General features: G+C 35.7%; 1 protein-coding gene across 1 annotated transcript; it reads right to left on the bottom strand.

Annotated features, from left to right (window-relative positions):
- Window positions 1–13,952: 13,952 nt before the first annotated feature.
- Window positions 13,953–17,308, bottom strand: TWISTNB (TWIST neighbor; the record flags this gene model as incomplete). Its single annotated transcript, XM_010712798.3, is given in 5 exon segments — window positions 13,953–14,224; window positions 14,227–14,452; window positions 15,815–16,023; window positions 16,996–17,137; window positions 17,214–17,308. Coding segments are annotated over 5 exon segments (846 nt in total), but the record flags the coding sequence as incomplete, so codon positions are not given.
- Window positions 17,309–17,310: the final 2 nt, after the last annotated feature.

Below are 17,310 nucleotides of genomic sequence, written 5' to 3' on the forward strand. Positions count from 1 at the left end.
CCATTATAATCACTTGGGAATTCCTTTGTTTGAATTCTTACTTTACATTTTGGGGCACTCAGTGACAAGAACATGCTGGTTTTTCTAGGTCAAACTCAATGACAAAATCTGTGAAGCACAGGAGGTGGCCTGGAAGAGCATTTTATCAGTACATGGGTACCAACTATCTGCTGCAGAGCAACTTCAAGAGATATCTAAGACTTCTACGTTATGGTTAGGACTTTTTATACAAATAAAGCTTGTAGGTGTTATTATTTACAGTATCTTCTCCTTGATTTACTAGCTAGTATCACAGCAGGGTTGGCAGGTTTCTCAATAAGCTTGCCAAGATGCTCAAACTGCCAAAGAGACAGAGTCAAGAGCTGCACAGAACTCTAGCTTGGTCTCTCAGCTTCACAGTTACCGTAAGTGGCACCTGCCCTATTTGAATGATGTTGATATCAAATATGGATTATTACCATTGCCTTGTCCTTCCCTTGTATCATCCACTGTTACACAGAGAAGCAGAACTCAGTGGATTTTCTTGCATGATGCACAGACTGACTTTATCATGGTCAAAATATGGAGGAAAAAAGACAAGACAAAAACAAAGTAAGTGGAAACTCTGTTTTAATACAGTTATGTATTTAAGTATATTGCTATGTTCACTTTCAGGACAGATCCCTGGTGATGGGAAAGCTGAAAGACAAATTATGCTGAGAAGTCAGCCGTACATTAAATTATAACTTCCTTTATAACCTTTATAAAAGTTATACATGGAAATAATCAGAAATTCATTTTGAGAGAAGCTGAGCATCATGACTACCTGTCAGAGAAGCAAAAACACACTTTTTTTTTTCCCTGACATGTATTTGAAGTCTTTTTTCTTTTTCTTTTTTTTTAACAAAATTCCATCTTTTTGACAAAGAGATTCCCTTTACAAGTGTCCACCTTTCTCCAAGAGCAATTTCTCCAATGAAATAAAAGCCATAGCTCACCTGTTTCTATGGAGGAGTAACCGATGTCACGCCACATCAGAATAGCAGAATAGGGACAGCACAGTCTTTTTGTGTTAAGACATTTTATGGTTGGATACTGCCGATTACATATTCATAAAGGCTGATGAGGGCATTTTCTTCTTCTCAGAAGAAAGAAAATGGTTGATTTTAATCCGTTACCCAAAGTATTGAAACAGGGAACTGTTAACAAACTGATCTTTACTGCCTCCATCTGCCCGCAAGTAAAATTACACTCCCTTTTAGTACTTAAGAGAGTACTGCTAAATATTGGTACTTCATATTGGAGATTTGGACCTATTTTCATGTTTGCTGGATCCTCAGGTACTTGCTCATGGTTTTTATTTCAATATTCAGTATTTAGGTTCTTACTGTCTCAGATAGAAGCTTTGGTTTTCATTCACGATCACTTAGAAAGATTAAGGAACACAGAATGCAGAAGTTTTTTTCTTATGCAACTATATACATTTGATAATTAAAAAAGGAAACAGAAAAAGAATGAAAAACAAGGTATTGGTAGATTTACATTGTAAGCATAGAGAATTTGAAATGTTTAGCTTACTAAAATATTGCTACTTTGAGCAATAAAAAAAAAAAAAATAAAAAAAACAACTGGCGGACCCAGAAGAGCCATTTTACACACAAAAATTAAAAAATCTAAGCATAAAAAGAACAAATTAAAATAAGCTGGCTACCGTGAGTTTTATTTCTAACTGTGGAGGCTGACTGAATGCTTTAAGCTAGTTTGATAAGATAAAAATCGAGCATCACTAAAGAGACAGCAATGAAGGAATCAAGGGGAAGAGGCAACAAGATGTTCACAGATAAAAAAGAACATCCCAAAACATGTGGTTTTTTTTTGTTGTTGTTTTGTTTTTGTTTTTTTTTCCTTCTGGGATTCTGGTGTTGAACTGACTACCTGCATTACTCTATAGTAAAAATGCTATTTACTTGATTAAGGCTGGGCTTTCAACCTTGCTTTTAAAGGAAGAAATACATTTAAAGAAATAACAGAGGTGTTGCACCAAGTGCACATTAAATACAGCTAGAGATTCCCATGTAACTTCTCCTTCAGCTGCTGAAAACAGGCACTTATGATTAGAATATAAAAGAAAATCTGTGATTCTTTAAAGTCTGCAAGGAACAGGATTTGTTGGAATCATGCTGAGAAGAACAGAATGACAAAAATAGCACTCAGTGAAGAGGATCAACAACAAACCATGCTATAAACATTGAATAAGAAGGGATAAGCTACCAGTAAAAATACATTACAAGGAGAGGATGAAAAGTCTTGGGGGCAGAAAAGAGAGTAATGGCAGGACAGGAAAGAACTTCATAGCATTTAAACCAAGATGAGGACAGGTTGGAGTTTTCTTAACCCAGGCATAAGCATCATAAATAACTATTCAACTATATCTCAGAGGAAACAAGGATGAGCATGGATAATAAAGCCAGATTAGAAACTCATTGAGTATGGCTACTGGAATTTCACCTTTGATGTAATTGAACATATGTATGACACTGGAAAAGTTCAGGAAAATTACTCTGACTTGCCAAAGCTAGTCATCACCTAAAAGCAATCTAATAGTTTCACTGTCAAGAGCCTCCTAATGCTAATAATCACTGACCAAAAGCTACCTGAGACTTATGAAGGTCAGGGTAAGGTCCAAGATGTGGTCTTCTTGCATGCAGGATGCTTATACATGCAACACTCTCTAACTTATCCTGCAAACCTGCTTTTGGCGTGGCTTAGGTAAGAATCTTCTCAAAAATTAACCGCTTCATTCAACAATCCACTCCTTTCTCAGGAATAGCTGCTAATGACTGGAACATGACAAAGATCTACTTGCATTACTGAGACAATAAATGACATACATATATAGTGTGATATGAATGAGGACATCAAATAGCCATCTCCCTTCAGGACAGTCCTAAGTTGTTTAACTGTGTTTGTTGTTTTTATTTATTTGAATAATCACATAGAACTGAATATATCCTGTTACTAAGTGCAATCTGATAGACAGGGGTGATGAAGGGGAATGAAGAGAGACATAAGTTTCATTTTCATTATTCTTACTTCCATTTGGAAATTGATGGCAAAACTTAACTCACAAGAAAATAACATAGGACTGCAGCTGTCACACTGCAATATACACCATTGTTATTTGGGACTTTTTAAAAAGCTATTAACACACTGCTTATTTCACTAGATTCAGCTAGAAGTTAGAATATCAATAAAGGGTGAAAAAGCTTTCCAGGAAGCATTATTTATTTATCCAGACTAAGTAAAACCAACACTGATAAGCATTATTTCAAAATACAACTTGAATTCACAAGATTTCCAGACCAAACAAGGTTAAATGTGTCTGGAAGAAGTTCAGCCATAGTTCTGTATTTTGGACACATGTCCCTTCATAACACTGGACACTTGCTCATCATTTCTTTCTCAAATGATACTTCCAGATCAACAAACTTATCCCTCTCTGGATAAGTCATTTCTTTCCAGTCATTTCTTAACTATTCCCTTTCAGAATGCAACCCATTTTCTGTCTGTTTTATGACAACTAGTAACACTCTGTGCTCCAGCTCTGCATTAATCTTCTGAGAATGTTATTTATTTTACAGTATTGGCACAGCAGGAGACTTTCCTTTCCTTCTGACGAGGGCCCCTGGAGACAGCTGAAACACTGCTAGCAGAGTGCCAAAACAGTATTATTGGATGCTCAGTCTAAATTAGCAAAAAGTACTAAGATGATGCAGTTCCTTTTTTTCCAATACTGATAACATTGATGTTATGTTACAAAGATCAAGATCAACATTTTACTCTCCTGTTCAAATCCTCTAGCCATAACCTTCTTTTTCCTTTAGGCCTTGAGTGGAGCTTCTGCTATTCCCCATCTTGGTCTTGATGCACAGTGCTATAAATCACATCACATAAATTGCACAGACAAACTAAGAATTTACTTTATTTGTCACTTAAACCATATTTTAGTACTAATCTCACAGATGGCCTCTTAATTGAACTACTGGGTATGCAACTCTTCTTTTAATTTGAGTGCGAAGGTTTTCCAAACATAAACTGTGTCAATGAAGAGGAAGGGAAAAATTATTGTGGATTAAATTTTCTACCTGAGAACAAACAAACACTGCTGATTTGCTAATACTAAAGACTATTCGTGCAAACACATTTTTAAAAGTCCTCTTTTTATTAACTAGTACATATTGTGTGTATTTAAAGATGAAAAGAAGATGAAATAACTCAGTAGTAAAAGAAATTTTAATAAGACTGACATTATGAAAGTCATTACATATGATGGTAGAAGAGAAACTCCCATTTCCTAGAGTGTTAAAGAGCACAGTTGTATGAACAGTGATCACACATAGACTGCTTATCTTGATAGAGTCCTGCACTTATTTTAGCACTGCATCCCGTTAGAGAGCAGCTTGAATATTTTTCATAGTTTAGGACACAGATCCATTATTTCTCTTAGCTGTCTTTCATAGCAGGTTTATTCAAAACTGTCTCTAAAGTTATGAATTAGTCTTTTTCTAACTGAGATTTTGGAGAATCCTCTCAATACTGTTGAGTTAATCTTAAAAATCATGCAATTCCCAGAATACGCCATTGGATATCAATGGTTGCCCAGAGAAGTGGTTGGAAGTTCCAACTCTGGAGACATTCGAGGACAGGCTGGATCAGGCTCTGAGCAACCTGTTCACTGCAGGGGTGTTGGACTAGATGATCTTTAAAGGTCCCTTCCAATTCTAAGGATTCTATGATATTTTTCATGACTGAGCCTGAAGAAAAATGAGCCAGGTCTAGCAACACATATTCGATACAAAGCCTCTTAGAGGCCTTCACAGAAAAGATAGTACTCCCAAATTGCTTCCAAACACAAATCCTTAAAATCACTCCATAAGAAGAGCACAGTTTGCTTTACAAATGCAACTTATTACTGCAGTTAATATGTTATCTACTGTTTATTTTTGTTGGTTGGTATTATTGTGTTGTGGTTTTTTGTTGTTATTCTTGGTTTTTTGTTTGTTTGTTTGTTTGTTTTTGCTAAACTGAAACTGTTACGTTGCTTGCATTTAAACCAGTTGGATTTTTGTTCAGGTTTAGTGGGAACATCATTCATCATGCTAAGCTGTATTAAGAAAACTTTTAACCTTCTCAGTGAAGCTCTACAGACAAGCACTTAAGATATCCCTTATCCAGAACAAGGAGAAGCATAAATGAGCACATTCAGAAGTAACAGAAGCTCAGGTAGTCAAGTTGGTATCCTGCAACAAAGTCCAAAGAAGATCTACAGCTGACAAAAGCTGAACTTGCATCTCTTTTTCTTCAAACAGAGAAACTAATATAGTTTCTCTCCTCTGCCAACGATCTACTTCCAGTAAACTTAAGGGAATTCAGTATATATGTTAAGCGAATTGAATCCTGTAAATTGGTCAAAAGCTAAATGTTCAGTGTGGTAGTAGGACAAACAAATGAACCTGCTGATCAACACATTTGCTTTAGCTTGTATTCAAAGCATGGTTGCATATGACTCTTTCCCTACACAGTTAAACTAATGAAAAAATCTGAACTACAAAAGTGAAAAAACTGGATGAATATGTATATTAACTGTATTTTCAGATACACAAAAACTAGAAAATAAACTAACATAGCAGTTGGAGTGGACACGAAGATTTTGATGCTGAGATACAGATCACAAAATTTCTGTTTGACTCTTCCAGTTTTATTTCAGTAACCTCCTCTGTTGTGGTTCTACTATAGACCACCTTGCTAAAATATTACTTAGATTACAAAGTGTAGCTTTACATACTAGTTCATTTTCCATCTGAACAACCACATTTTCTTTTTTTTCTTTCTCACAAAGGAAGGAGTGAAAAAGTCTGCAGTCTCTCACTGACTTTATTAATAGAAGAGACATTATGCAAGTAGACCAAGAGAGCGACAGCAACCATCAAGAAGTACAGAAGTGGAGACCATTAGTCACACAGCAGTATCAGAAAGTTATGCTCTGAAGCAAAAACGTCTCAACTTAGAAACAACTTCCCTTAACCAAACACCAGTTCACAGGAGTTTGAAGCTCTTCAATTGACAAACGTGGAGAAAAACCCTCACAGGAAAAGCAATACTCCACCATGTGGCATTGCATGAGAACAGAAAGAACTCTTTTGGAAGCCAGACTTTTCAGTCCTGCACTGATTTGACATATAAAGTGTAAACTCATAGTAACAATAAATAAATAAATAAATAAATAAATAAATAAATAAATAAATCAGTCCGCGTCACCAGTATCTGAATTTGGAAGGAAAATGTCTTTTTGTTCCTTACCCAACACTCTAATTAAGATGCTTAGAATGAAACACAAATTTTCTACCTGAAATGACTAGGCATACATTTTAAACATATCATACATTCGAAAACTAAAGAAGCATTTTTAATGGACTAAAAATGTTTGGTGGAGAGAAGATAGAAATTTCCTTGAAGATATGCCTTCAAGTTTCTTTCTGTTTTTAGGGAAGATTTTGAAGTTTCAAAAATTTTCTTAGAACTGAAATTTTACCCTTAGTATTCTGGGTTTATGAAGAAATTCAAGTTATTTTTCTGTAATCATTCTCTCTTTGATAGTTTTCTGTTAAATTTACCAAATTTTCTTATACCATTTTCCAAAGCTTGGTCCAATAAAAATAAATAAATAAATAAATAAAATCTAAACATAAATAATGGTATTCGTATAAAAAAATTTGAAGTATCAGACCTAGAGTTTTCTAACCACCCCTTCTCTGAGATCTCTTGCTGGGCTTGCAATAGGTTGCAGTTCTAAACACTCTTGGGTTGCAATGAAGCAGGACACTTAAATGTCACTGTCAAGGGACTGCAAATATAAGCAGTGTTTCTTCATATTACAAATATTATAAGAAAAATTGGTGAAGGATTATTTCTCTCAGTGTTCTTCTACGGAACACTTCTAATTCTGTAATGAGAAAGTTAATCATAGTTAAGTATATATTTTCATTCTCTGTAGCACTTTTAGTTTAGTAATCATCAATGCATGTATGACATTTTACTTTGCACCCACAGTTACTATTTGGTTAAAAACTATCAATCCTTTTCTTCTTTTCTCAAGAAACAGTTCTCTTTCTTTTATTGCTTTTATTTGCATTTGAGTTTAATCCAGTTGGTCAATATCTTTCAACTATCCCTGCTCTTGAGGATGATTCAGCAATGTGAATAACTGTCTCACAAATACAGTAATTATGCCTCTATTTCTAATACTTGTTCATAAAATGAGGAAACAGCCTTCGGGGATTTCATTTTGTTAAAGAAGAGGAGACATTTGCTGTACTTAATTAATAGGAAGATAAAAAGTAATTTGCAACAGCTTGTCCTCACATTTGCCATCATAATGCTGTATAACCACAGATTTATTGAATGCAAACCAGGAATGAATAAGATGATGTTGAGCTCTATTTTGGGATCATGTCTGACAATGTTTTTGCAAACTAGGCATTGATGTGTAATGGAAATAACCACAATACAAAATATTACAGAACTAGTCTACTGACATCTGCACATTTTGGTAAGTACTTCATAAAGACGAACTGAGTAAATGCACTTGAATCTTCACACACACACACACACACACACACACAATTTTTGCTACTTTAGAAATCTTACAGTTTTTCATAACATTCTCTTGGCCTAAGGAAGATAGGAGTTGAGTTTAAATAATGCCTATTCTAAATGAAAAGACAAACTGTGAAATTACACACATGAAACAGGAATTATCCTCTTTCCCCTAAAATTAGTAAAATGTGAGATTTGGCAACAACACATCTACAATGCATATTCTAAATTCAGCTTAACATAGAGAAAATCATATTAAAACAAGTTATCAGCATACCCTATTTATCAACTGTGCAGACAGCTCTGCGTATTTATTTTTTGCCATCTTGTATGGAACTTATTTGAAAAGCAAAAGTCCTTACCTATTTATCTGCCTTCTGCACAGAGAACACCAGAAGCAAAACTCCCAATTCACAAAGTCACTACATATCATTAATAGGCTTAATAAAGAAACATTAAATGCCTAAACACTGTCTGTGCACTTCTGGTGGATTTTTTTTGTTGTTGTTTTTTTCTCCCCTCCAAACTTTCTTTTTTGCTTCCCCAGTAGAGAAATAAACTGTTGTCCTGAATGCTTTCAGGAAGTTGTTTGAGTTCATAGAGAACTGGCCAAAACATTAGAGAAAAAGAGTCTTCAATCACATAAACTGGCATTATTCTGAAAGATGGACAGACATCTGAAATAAATAAGGAGCTGACAAAAATGTAACAGTGCTCCAAAACTATACCTGATTGCTTCTAAAGGTGTTTGTAATGATTACCAATGCAGCATAAATTCGGTCTGTCTTTTTAACCTGGCTTTTAAATGGTGGTTTGAGAGATCTGTGGAGAATTTTTAATTTGTCCATACATTCCCACTTCAGTTTGGAGAAAACAAAAGCACAGATTGTATCTTTGCACAGTAACTAACAAGCCAAACCAATTGACTTTACCAAGACCAGTGGTAGTCTAGTCCAAGCCTCTTTGAAAGAAAGGTAAGAAAGGTGACTCTGACTTCAGCCATGAAATGGCAGGACTTATTTTACAATACTTTTACAAAATATTTCAGTGAATTCCAAGATCATACTTGTACCATTTATCTTGCTATTTGTTCCTGAGTCTTCAGCACAATTTGTGTGTGCTATACACACATATGTATCACAGTGAACTCATGTCCACTGATCATGGCTCTGCAGATAGAGCTGCAATAGTATTTCCAAATGCAATCTTATTTGCAACTCAAAGATTTGACAAATATTTGCTTCTTTTAGCATCCAAAATTCCAGTGAATCATACATGCCAAACAGGAGCTTCTAAACAACAGTTGCTGAAAGCCTGGCTCCTGTAGAACAGTAGTATAGTAGAAATCCTAGTCTTGCATGACACCAGGTTTCAGATGTAATAAGACTATTCCTAGACAATTCCTCATCCACCAGAGAAAGGAAGCACAAAGGAAGAAGCAGCACAGGGGATAAGGGGCAAGAGAACTTCCCCGCAACTGTCCGTCAAGCGGTTAAGACACCTGCATAGTTCAAAAGGACTATATGGCTTTAGAGACAAAGATCACAGCTCAGCCTTCTAGTTATACGAAAATCACTAAAATTGCCCATAGAAAAGGTATTGACAATGAGACTTATACCAAAACTGTTATATCTATTCAAAAGGTTTCTTTGCTGCGTACTAAGAACTGTTGCAGTTCAGTTCATTAACTGCCTATGCAAAAAGGTTGCTTTAGCTGTTTCTGTAGAATGATTCCTCAAAAAAATCTTTATGGTGTTGAATTGTGTCTTTGGCCAAAATAAAAGCATTTCTATAACAGCAGATGTGTTATTTTGGGAGACGGCAGGAGACCATCTATTCATTTCTTTGAAGTCCCTCAAAAACTCTTGAGAACACGCAAAGTGGGAAAATTAAAGCTCATTGCTTCTTACCTATCTTCACTCTTTACCCGGGACAGATGGCTTTGAGAAATCTTGAAGTCCTTGCCAGGCTGCAATTGTTCCCAATTGCTTAACAGCAGGGCAATTCAGTGGCTTCCTACTGGACGTGCAGTTAAAGTTAGCCTAGCTCTAATGTAGCTATACATAAAGTCAAGATAAAAGACACAAAAATTATGATTCGTGTCCACAAATAACTTCTTACTGAAGATATTGAGAACAAAGCTTGATTTTCTGAGTCTTATTTTTGTTCACATGAATCTGAAAGACAAAGCATCTTCTTGTAAACAGTCTACTGGATATTGAAGTCCTTCTGGCTTCATCAAAATTATAGAATTTCTGAAATCTAAATAACAGAATAGAATCAACATTATTGTAAGAGAAATATGCCTTCAGGAGCTATTAACATGAAATTATTATGGTCCTTTCCTAGCCAAGACTAATCATCCTGAGAGCAACAGATCATACAACCTCTCCTTCAATACATGGAAAAAGTACAACTCCAACAATTTGGTATGTAAAAAGCATGGGGGTTGCTACAACAAAGGGTGCATGTCTGAGGGCTGTCAAAGGCTGGGATGTTTCCAAAGGCAAACTGCTTATGCAGAGGCAGATTTGATCAAGGCTCATGTTTTCCAAAAGGCAGCTAGCTTATTTTGGCCCTTTTCAAAATCCTTTCACAAGAGCTCCTCCACTCTGCTGTTACTGCTGCATATTTTAAGAAAAAGAAAACCTAGCGTAGCCAAAAGCACAGAACTTGTTTCTAAGAGAGGTGAGGAGAAGAGCAAAAGTTAACAATGCAGTTCACTGAAAGCTTCAGAGAATACAAAGCAATTGTTTTAAAGACAGCTAAAAATACTTTCTTCTATAAGTGTTTCCTCTTCTGCCAAACACATGCAATACACTGAGGAATGTAAGTCTTCAGAATGAAATATTTGTAATAGCATGAAGAAGCAGTCCCACTTCAGAAACATTTGTTATAGCTGGTTAAGCTGGAACTGCATTTTGCATAATGCAGACAAAAGATGATCAACCACAGACAGAAGCAAACACTGGTTTCTTTGCCAACTTACAACTAAAATATGGAAAAAAAGCAACACATACACCAATATTTCAGGTGACCTGGAGAAAATGTAACTGCAAATATATGTAGTTATAGGACAAAATATAGTCTTGCTTTCTAATCTTCTCTTTTATATGTGCCAGAAGTGAATTATATGAGAATGTGCTCTGGGAAAAAAATAAAAAATGAACAGAAGACCGTACAAACAAATACAAAGTCACCTGCCTTCAATGGAAGCTTTGCAAATGTTCGCTCTCTATAACCAGAATTTTGTCTCAACTCAAAATTCAGTATAACTTTTCACTCACCATCCAGGGGAAAAAAGAAAGCTGAATATTTATAGTGATCAGATTTTAATGGAAAGTGTCTTAAATTTGGCTTCTTAATTTCAAGTATTGGAAAATCTTGCCTTTCTAAGGGGAAAAAGAAAAAAGCTTATTCAAAGTCATGAAAAGAGTGACAATTCACTTCTGAAAATCCTTTTCTTCCCATATTTAGTTAAACTGAAACAGTGTCCACAGCAACATCAACAGCAGAGCTGCAAGGCTGCCAATATTGGCTCCAACCGGGAAAAGGTTTTGTTACATTTTCTTTTCTTTTTCAAGTTTTTTTTCTTCACTTTTTCCTTTCCAAAGACAAAAGAAGTCAATTGCTTCATATAAGTGTCGGGAAAAGGAATCTACACATTTATTTTATTGCACAGTTACTATTTGCAATACTAACATAACAAGAAATTCATGTGACTGTTATGGTATTTGCAATACCAGAGCAACTTTTTCAGCAATTGTGAATTGCCAGCTCCTGCACTTAATTTATTTGTAATTGCCCTTTTCTACAGTAAGCCAAGAAAGAAAAGCAAAACTTGATACAAGAGAAAGCAGGCCACACTTATTTGACAAAAATAAAATAACAATAATAAATAATTTTAAAAGATTGACTTTAAATAAGGCCCCAAATTGAGACAGATTGTATTAGACTTTCAGAAAAGCCGCTTAATACACTCAAAAAAAAAAATCAATTTGCATAGTTTGTTAAACGACAGTATGTAATTTTCTTTCACTAAAAGGATATTAAGACAGCAGTAGCGGACAATTCAAAGTGCTGAAAGCATTTATATTGTATCTGCAACTTGTTTTGTTAGTTGCAATGACTGCTACAGCTCCATCTGTTTGTGCTGATGAAAAGCTGAAACAAAGCAAGACAATCTCTCAGTGCTTCAAGATGCTTCTACAAACTGGCTTGGCTTGATTCACGCCTCACTCACCAAAAGCTTGTCTACTGAAGATGTTTCCCTTCTCTAAAATAGAAAGTGACCTGTAATGATTATTAAAAACTAACTTTGGTGCCTTTGCAGCAGTAACAGTTTCCAAGTTTCCGTTCCCTTCCCAGAGGCTTCAGCAAATATTCCTCACTTGCCACCTTCCTTCCTGATATAGACTCTATACCTATTTATCTAACTTCTTCCTTCTACATCAATATCCATTAAAAAAATGGACATTAGAACATTTCTAACTGTAAATTATGTCTCAACCTGTGATCTTTCCTGTACTGTTCAGTCAGATTTTTTCTTGCTTTCTTTAGCAAGACTTAAGATGTCAGAATATTGCCCCGTCAACCTTGCAGTACTCTATAAGAAATACATTTAATTTTGTCACAGAAGAGGAAGAATGGACAATCCAAGGAGATAGTATCAATGAAAGTTCACGTAGTTCAAATGTCCACATTGTCATATGCAAAAACACAAGGACAATTTGTGTGTATCTTGTGACTATCTTACATATCAGAAACGGGCTTCAAGATCATCTGGCTTTAAGATAAAGCACACTAAAGATCAAGAGAGAAAACAAAAGAGAATATATTGAAGTTTCTGCTCTCCTTAAAAATCTATGCAAGCTCATCTTGTAAGGTCACAAAAAACTCTTAACTTGGTTCTTCATATTAATTTTAAAATGCCTATGATGGGCTGTCATGCAACCAAATCTTTAAAATAGAAATTTAGGTCTTTGTCTTGCAAGTTGAGAAATTTCAAGGTTGTTTTTTTTTATAAAGTATTTTTACTATAGCACAAAGTCATACCTAGAAGAAGTCCTTTAAATCTAGAACACATTCTATGGATATTTGCTTATGCCATTGTATGTAAGTCTATAAAAATCAGCTAATAGCATCAGCATAACCACCACAGCAGCATTTAGTCTGAGAACACCTAGAGATCAGGCAAATGAACAGCAAGTTCTCACAGATGTGCTGATTACTGACACAGTTTCAGAAGAGATGGTGATGTCTTCTTGTAACAGGTAGTAGTACCGAAGTAATCACTGCTTCCTACCTCAGTTAAAAAACTAGCACATCACATTACAGCTCCCTCCAAAACTCCTCACAGGAGAAAAGAGCTGTAACAAAAAGTATCAATACTCAAAAAAATTATAATGCATCTACACCAGAAATAGTTCTTAATAGAAGTACATTAATTAGCATTTGACTGTCATTTTTCAATTGTCGTTGCTTTATTAAACAGTCTGGGAAATACTGATAATATGCACCTACTGATATAGAGATCAACATTTTAAAGTTACAGCAGGTATAAAAGGTTAAAGCTGTCTTTTAGTTCTTTTTAATGAAAACTGTTGCAAGTTTAATGTATAGGAGCTTTCTCACAACTTTCTAACATCGCATACGCAACAGTTTTAATCAGTCTGCATATTGGTATTAGACTCTTAACCAGTGGGCACATGCTGTTTTACTACATTAAACTGCAGCCATTCTCTCTATTCCCTGCTCACTCTTAATTAAGTTATCCAACTGTTGGTCTTCTTTGCATCATTTTTTTTTTTTTTCCTTTCCAAAACAGAGTACTGCAAAAGCTTTGTTCTGAAAGAACCAGGACAATGGCAGTTTTGGGGTTTTTTTAACCTTTCAGATAGATAGGCTGCACATTTTCATTCAAAAGGTATTGATGGCCCATTACTACTCCCCTGTCTTCCACCAATTTAAAAAAAGAAAAAAAGATAAAAAGAAAAAAATCTTTACTCAGGCCCTGGGAATTCAGGAATGTCTCCCAGAACTCCAGCACTAAGATTCCTCTGAAACAAATCAAGCAGTGGTGGAATTAGATTAGCAAAGATCATAACCAGCTGCCTCTTACTGGGAAAAACTGGGAAGCAGACAAAAGAAGTGATACAAATGACCCTGACATTGCATTCCATAGCTCTTTGCCACTTGTTCTTTGCACCACTTTCTGGTCAAAGAAATGCATGTATAGCCACTACTTTCTTGCAACACTTTGCAAACGATTGGTGTACACAGCAAACAAACATAATCCCACCTAACAGTTCGCACAGTTTAGCAAAAAATATACATGTATATTTTGAAAACAGGGTTTTATTGGAAGTTTATAAAAAAAAGTCTGAAATCATCAGTAAGAAAGGCACGTCAGACTTCAGTCCCTTTTCTTTTTTGCTTTAGGTTCTTGCGACAGCTCCAGCAATTCACTTTCTTCAATTTCACAATGCTTTCTTTTCTTTTTCTTTGATTTTTTAAGGTCACTTTGGTAACCACTAGAGTCACTGGCAGGCAATACATGTTCCTGTTCTTCCTGCTTATGCTTTTTCTTTTCTTCTTCTTCTTCTTATCATCACATATTTCATTCTCAACACCAATACTTTGCTCTTCTGTATTTCCCCCCACAAAATTATCTGCCTCACCTGGAGGATCTTCTGTGACATTACCTCCCCCAGAGTCATTTAAGTCATTTTTCTCATTATCAAAGTCTTGAATTTGCTCTCCATTTGTGCCATCAGTCACTGCATCAGTAATAGGATCAGACTGCTTGGGCTGCATACTGCAAGAAAACATACGAGGTAAGTCAAAGCAGAAACATCTAAAGACACAAAGTGAAATGTTAAAATTTGCTAAAACACAATATTTACAAGTCAATAAAGACAAGCATTTGTTATCAACTCTAGATACAGAAAAATATAAACCCAGTTGACACTTTCAGCTTAATCTATACTGCCTGACTAGCTTCTTGTTTTCATGGAATTAATGTTCTCCCTCAAAAATTAGCCAAAATTTACTCTCTAAAATCCTATACACAGCATTAAGTATTGCATTTTCTCTTTTATTCCTTCATCCATAATTATCTACTGTGCAGTGGACCTTTTTAGGTTCATTAGTTATTCGCAAACACAGTGTCCTATTCAATCATGCCAACCATTTGTCATACTGAAATCTGTACAGTTAAACAATTATTCCAGAGGAACAAAAAAAACCAAACCAACAAACTCACAACAGCAATAACAGAAAAAAAAACAAAACAAAACACATCCAGTCAACCAACGAAAAAAACCACTAAAAACAAAAATCTAGTAGGTACCACCCTGCAAATGAGAGCTGTGGAGAAAACATCTAGAATGATTCATATTGAAAGAATGCAGTTAAAATTATGGAGGAGTAGATGGCACTGAGAACAAGACAGCTAATTCTGAACGCATGAAAACAATCCAGAGTACTCTTCCAGATTAAACAGACCTCCAAAAACACTGATTTCATCAACAGTATCTACAGTGTGCATTTTAAAATAAGAAATTAATCACATTGGTAGAAGAAAATTGCTGAGCAAATGACTACTAAAAAAACCCTCTGAACATGCTTTTTAAAAGATAACACTATTAAGTTTTTTTAGCAAGCTGCTGTGCAAATCTCCAGAGGTACAAGGATGACCGTCATGTATTTTCTCATGTCATCTTTGAGCTCAGGCTTATTCTTACGCTTCAGCAAGCATTTAAGTAACGTGCATGTGACTATTTATGATTGTGCAACTGCTGGTAAGTGTAGAAATACCAGCATAAATAAACACCGTGTTCAGAAACTGGAATTTTTTTAAATTGAAAAGCCTGGACACATTCATGAACAAATCCACTCTAGATGTTATTTTGAACATGCACTATTTGCCAGATCAATAGCTCAAGAGTTAGTTTTTTAAGCTCAAGAAAACTATTTTTATTAATAAAATTAATTTTAAAATAGTTAATTATTTCTATTAACTTTAAAAAGTTTAGTTTTGCTAACACAAATTATTTTTATACAAAGGTTTGTGTGAAAACAAGGAAGCTTAAGGAGTAAGATGTTGAATCAAATGATTCACCTCGTAACTGATCCATTTAAACAGTTAAGAAAAACATTTTTTCCTATGGCACAGTACCTGGTTTTAGTCAATTGTCCTCGAATGAAGAACACTCCTGCTGCATCAGAATCTAAGTGCACCACTTGAAATTTCAGTTCATCTCCTATTTTAAACCCCAACTCTTGCCACTCTGCAGCTGACATATGTTCAGGCTTAGGGATAGAAGCATTGAAGCACCCATGTATCAGACAGCCAATATGACTGGGGGCCACTTTGTTAATTACACCCTGTAAAAGAAAGGAATATCATATGGAGTTCAATCAAAGACTACCTCTTTAAATGCAGACATAATGTATATTTAGTTTCTTATATTGACACTCTCAGCCAAGACTTTGCATGCAAAGGTTACAAAGTAAGCTCATCTAGCAAATAAGCAAACTATTCTATACTAAAATAGAAACTACTCCTAAATACTTTTCATGAAGGTCTACAAAAAATAGAATCCTGTAAGCAAAAAAGAACAAAGTCAAAGCATGGAATGTAACCACAGTAAGTACATGCATCAAACTGTTATTTCTTTCCTCACAGCCATCAACTGTGCTTTACAGCACTAGATACTTTTCTACCAAAACTTTAATGCTGGAACCAAACTATTTTGCAGCTAAAGATACAGATGACACATAAAAAAGCATCAAATACTGCATTCCATGGGTTTCTGACACACGTGCACTTCATCTCATCCACTTTTGCGCTTCTTGAAGATGAATGGAAGACACAGTGCAGGTGTTTCTATCTTCTTTCTACTAAATGAACATATTCACTTCTTACATTTATAGAGGCAGAAGTTATGTTGCAAAACTGTGGCACAGAAATGAATATGGGAAAACAGAACTGAGAGTTGGCATACGTGTACCAACAGAAAGGTTCCTCGTGCCATATATTTTCTTCTATTGAAAAATAGGTTTAAACTCGATGCACTGCCTTTGTACTTAATGAAAAGAAACTCATCAGTGTATCCTGATATGAACACATGAACAAATACACTCACATAAGAATCATTTACTCTCTAGTAAGAAAAATTTTTTATATTTTCTTTCTATTTAGAAAATTTAGAGATAGATGCATGAAAATGTAGAAATAAAAATATTCTAAAGAATTACTAATGTGAACTAGAATACAATTCTACCTAAGCCTCAAACCGTTGTTTCTGACGGCGATAAGCCAAGTTTTGTTAAGGTTATGTCGACGCATTTACATACCACCATCTTCTTCCCTTTCTTAGGACTGAAGATGACGAAGTCCGCCTCCACGTCCAGGTGGATGAAGCCCTGGTCGTCGTGGATGTCCCCGAGCTCTCCTACCACCTTGACGTTGTCGTACGCCACCGGGACGCCCTGCAGGCTAGGGATAAGCACAGTTAGCTGCGGGACTACCCCCACCAAGGCGAACCGAGGGCTGCCGGACGCCAGGGCCTCACCTCTCCGAGTAGCGCAGCAGCTCAGCATCCAGCTGGGCGCAGATACCCGTGCGCTTCCGGCCCAGGAAGCGCGGCGGCAGCGCGACGTGCCGGCGGT

This window comes from Meleagris gallopavo, chromosome 6 (assembly GCF_000146605.3).
Source record: "Meleagris gallopavo isolate NT-WF06-2002-E0010 breed Aviagen turkey brand Nicholas breeding stock chromosome 6, Turkey_5.1, whole genome shotgun sequence".
NCBI lineage: Eukaryota > Metazoa > Chordata > Aves > Galliformes > Phasianidae > Meleagris > Meleagris gallopavo.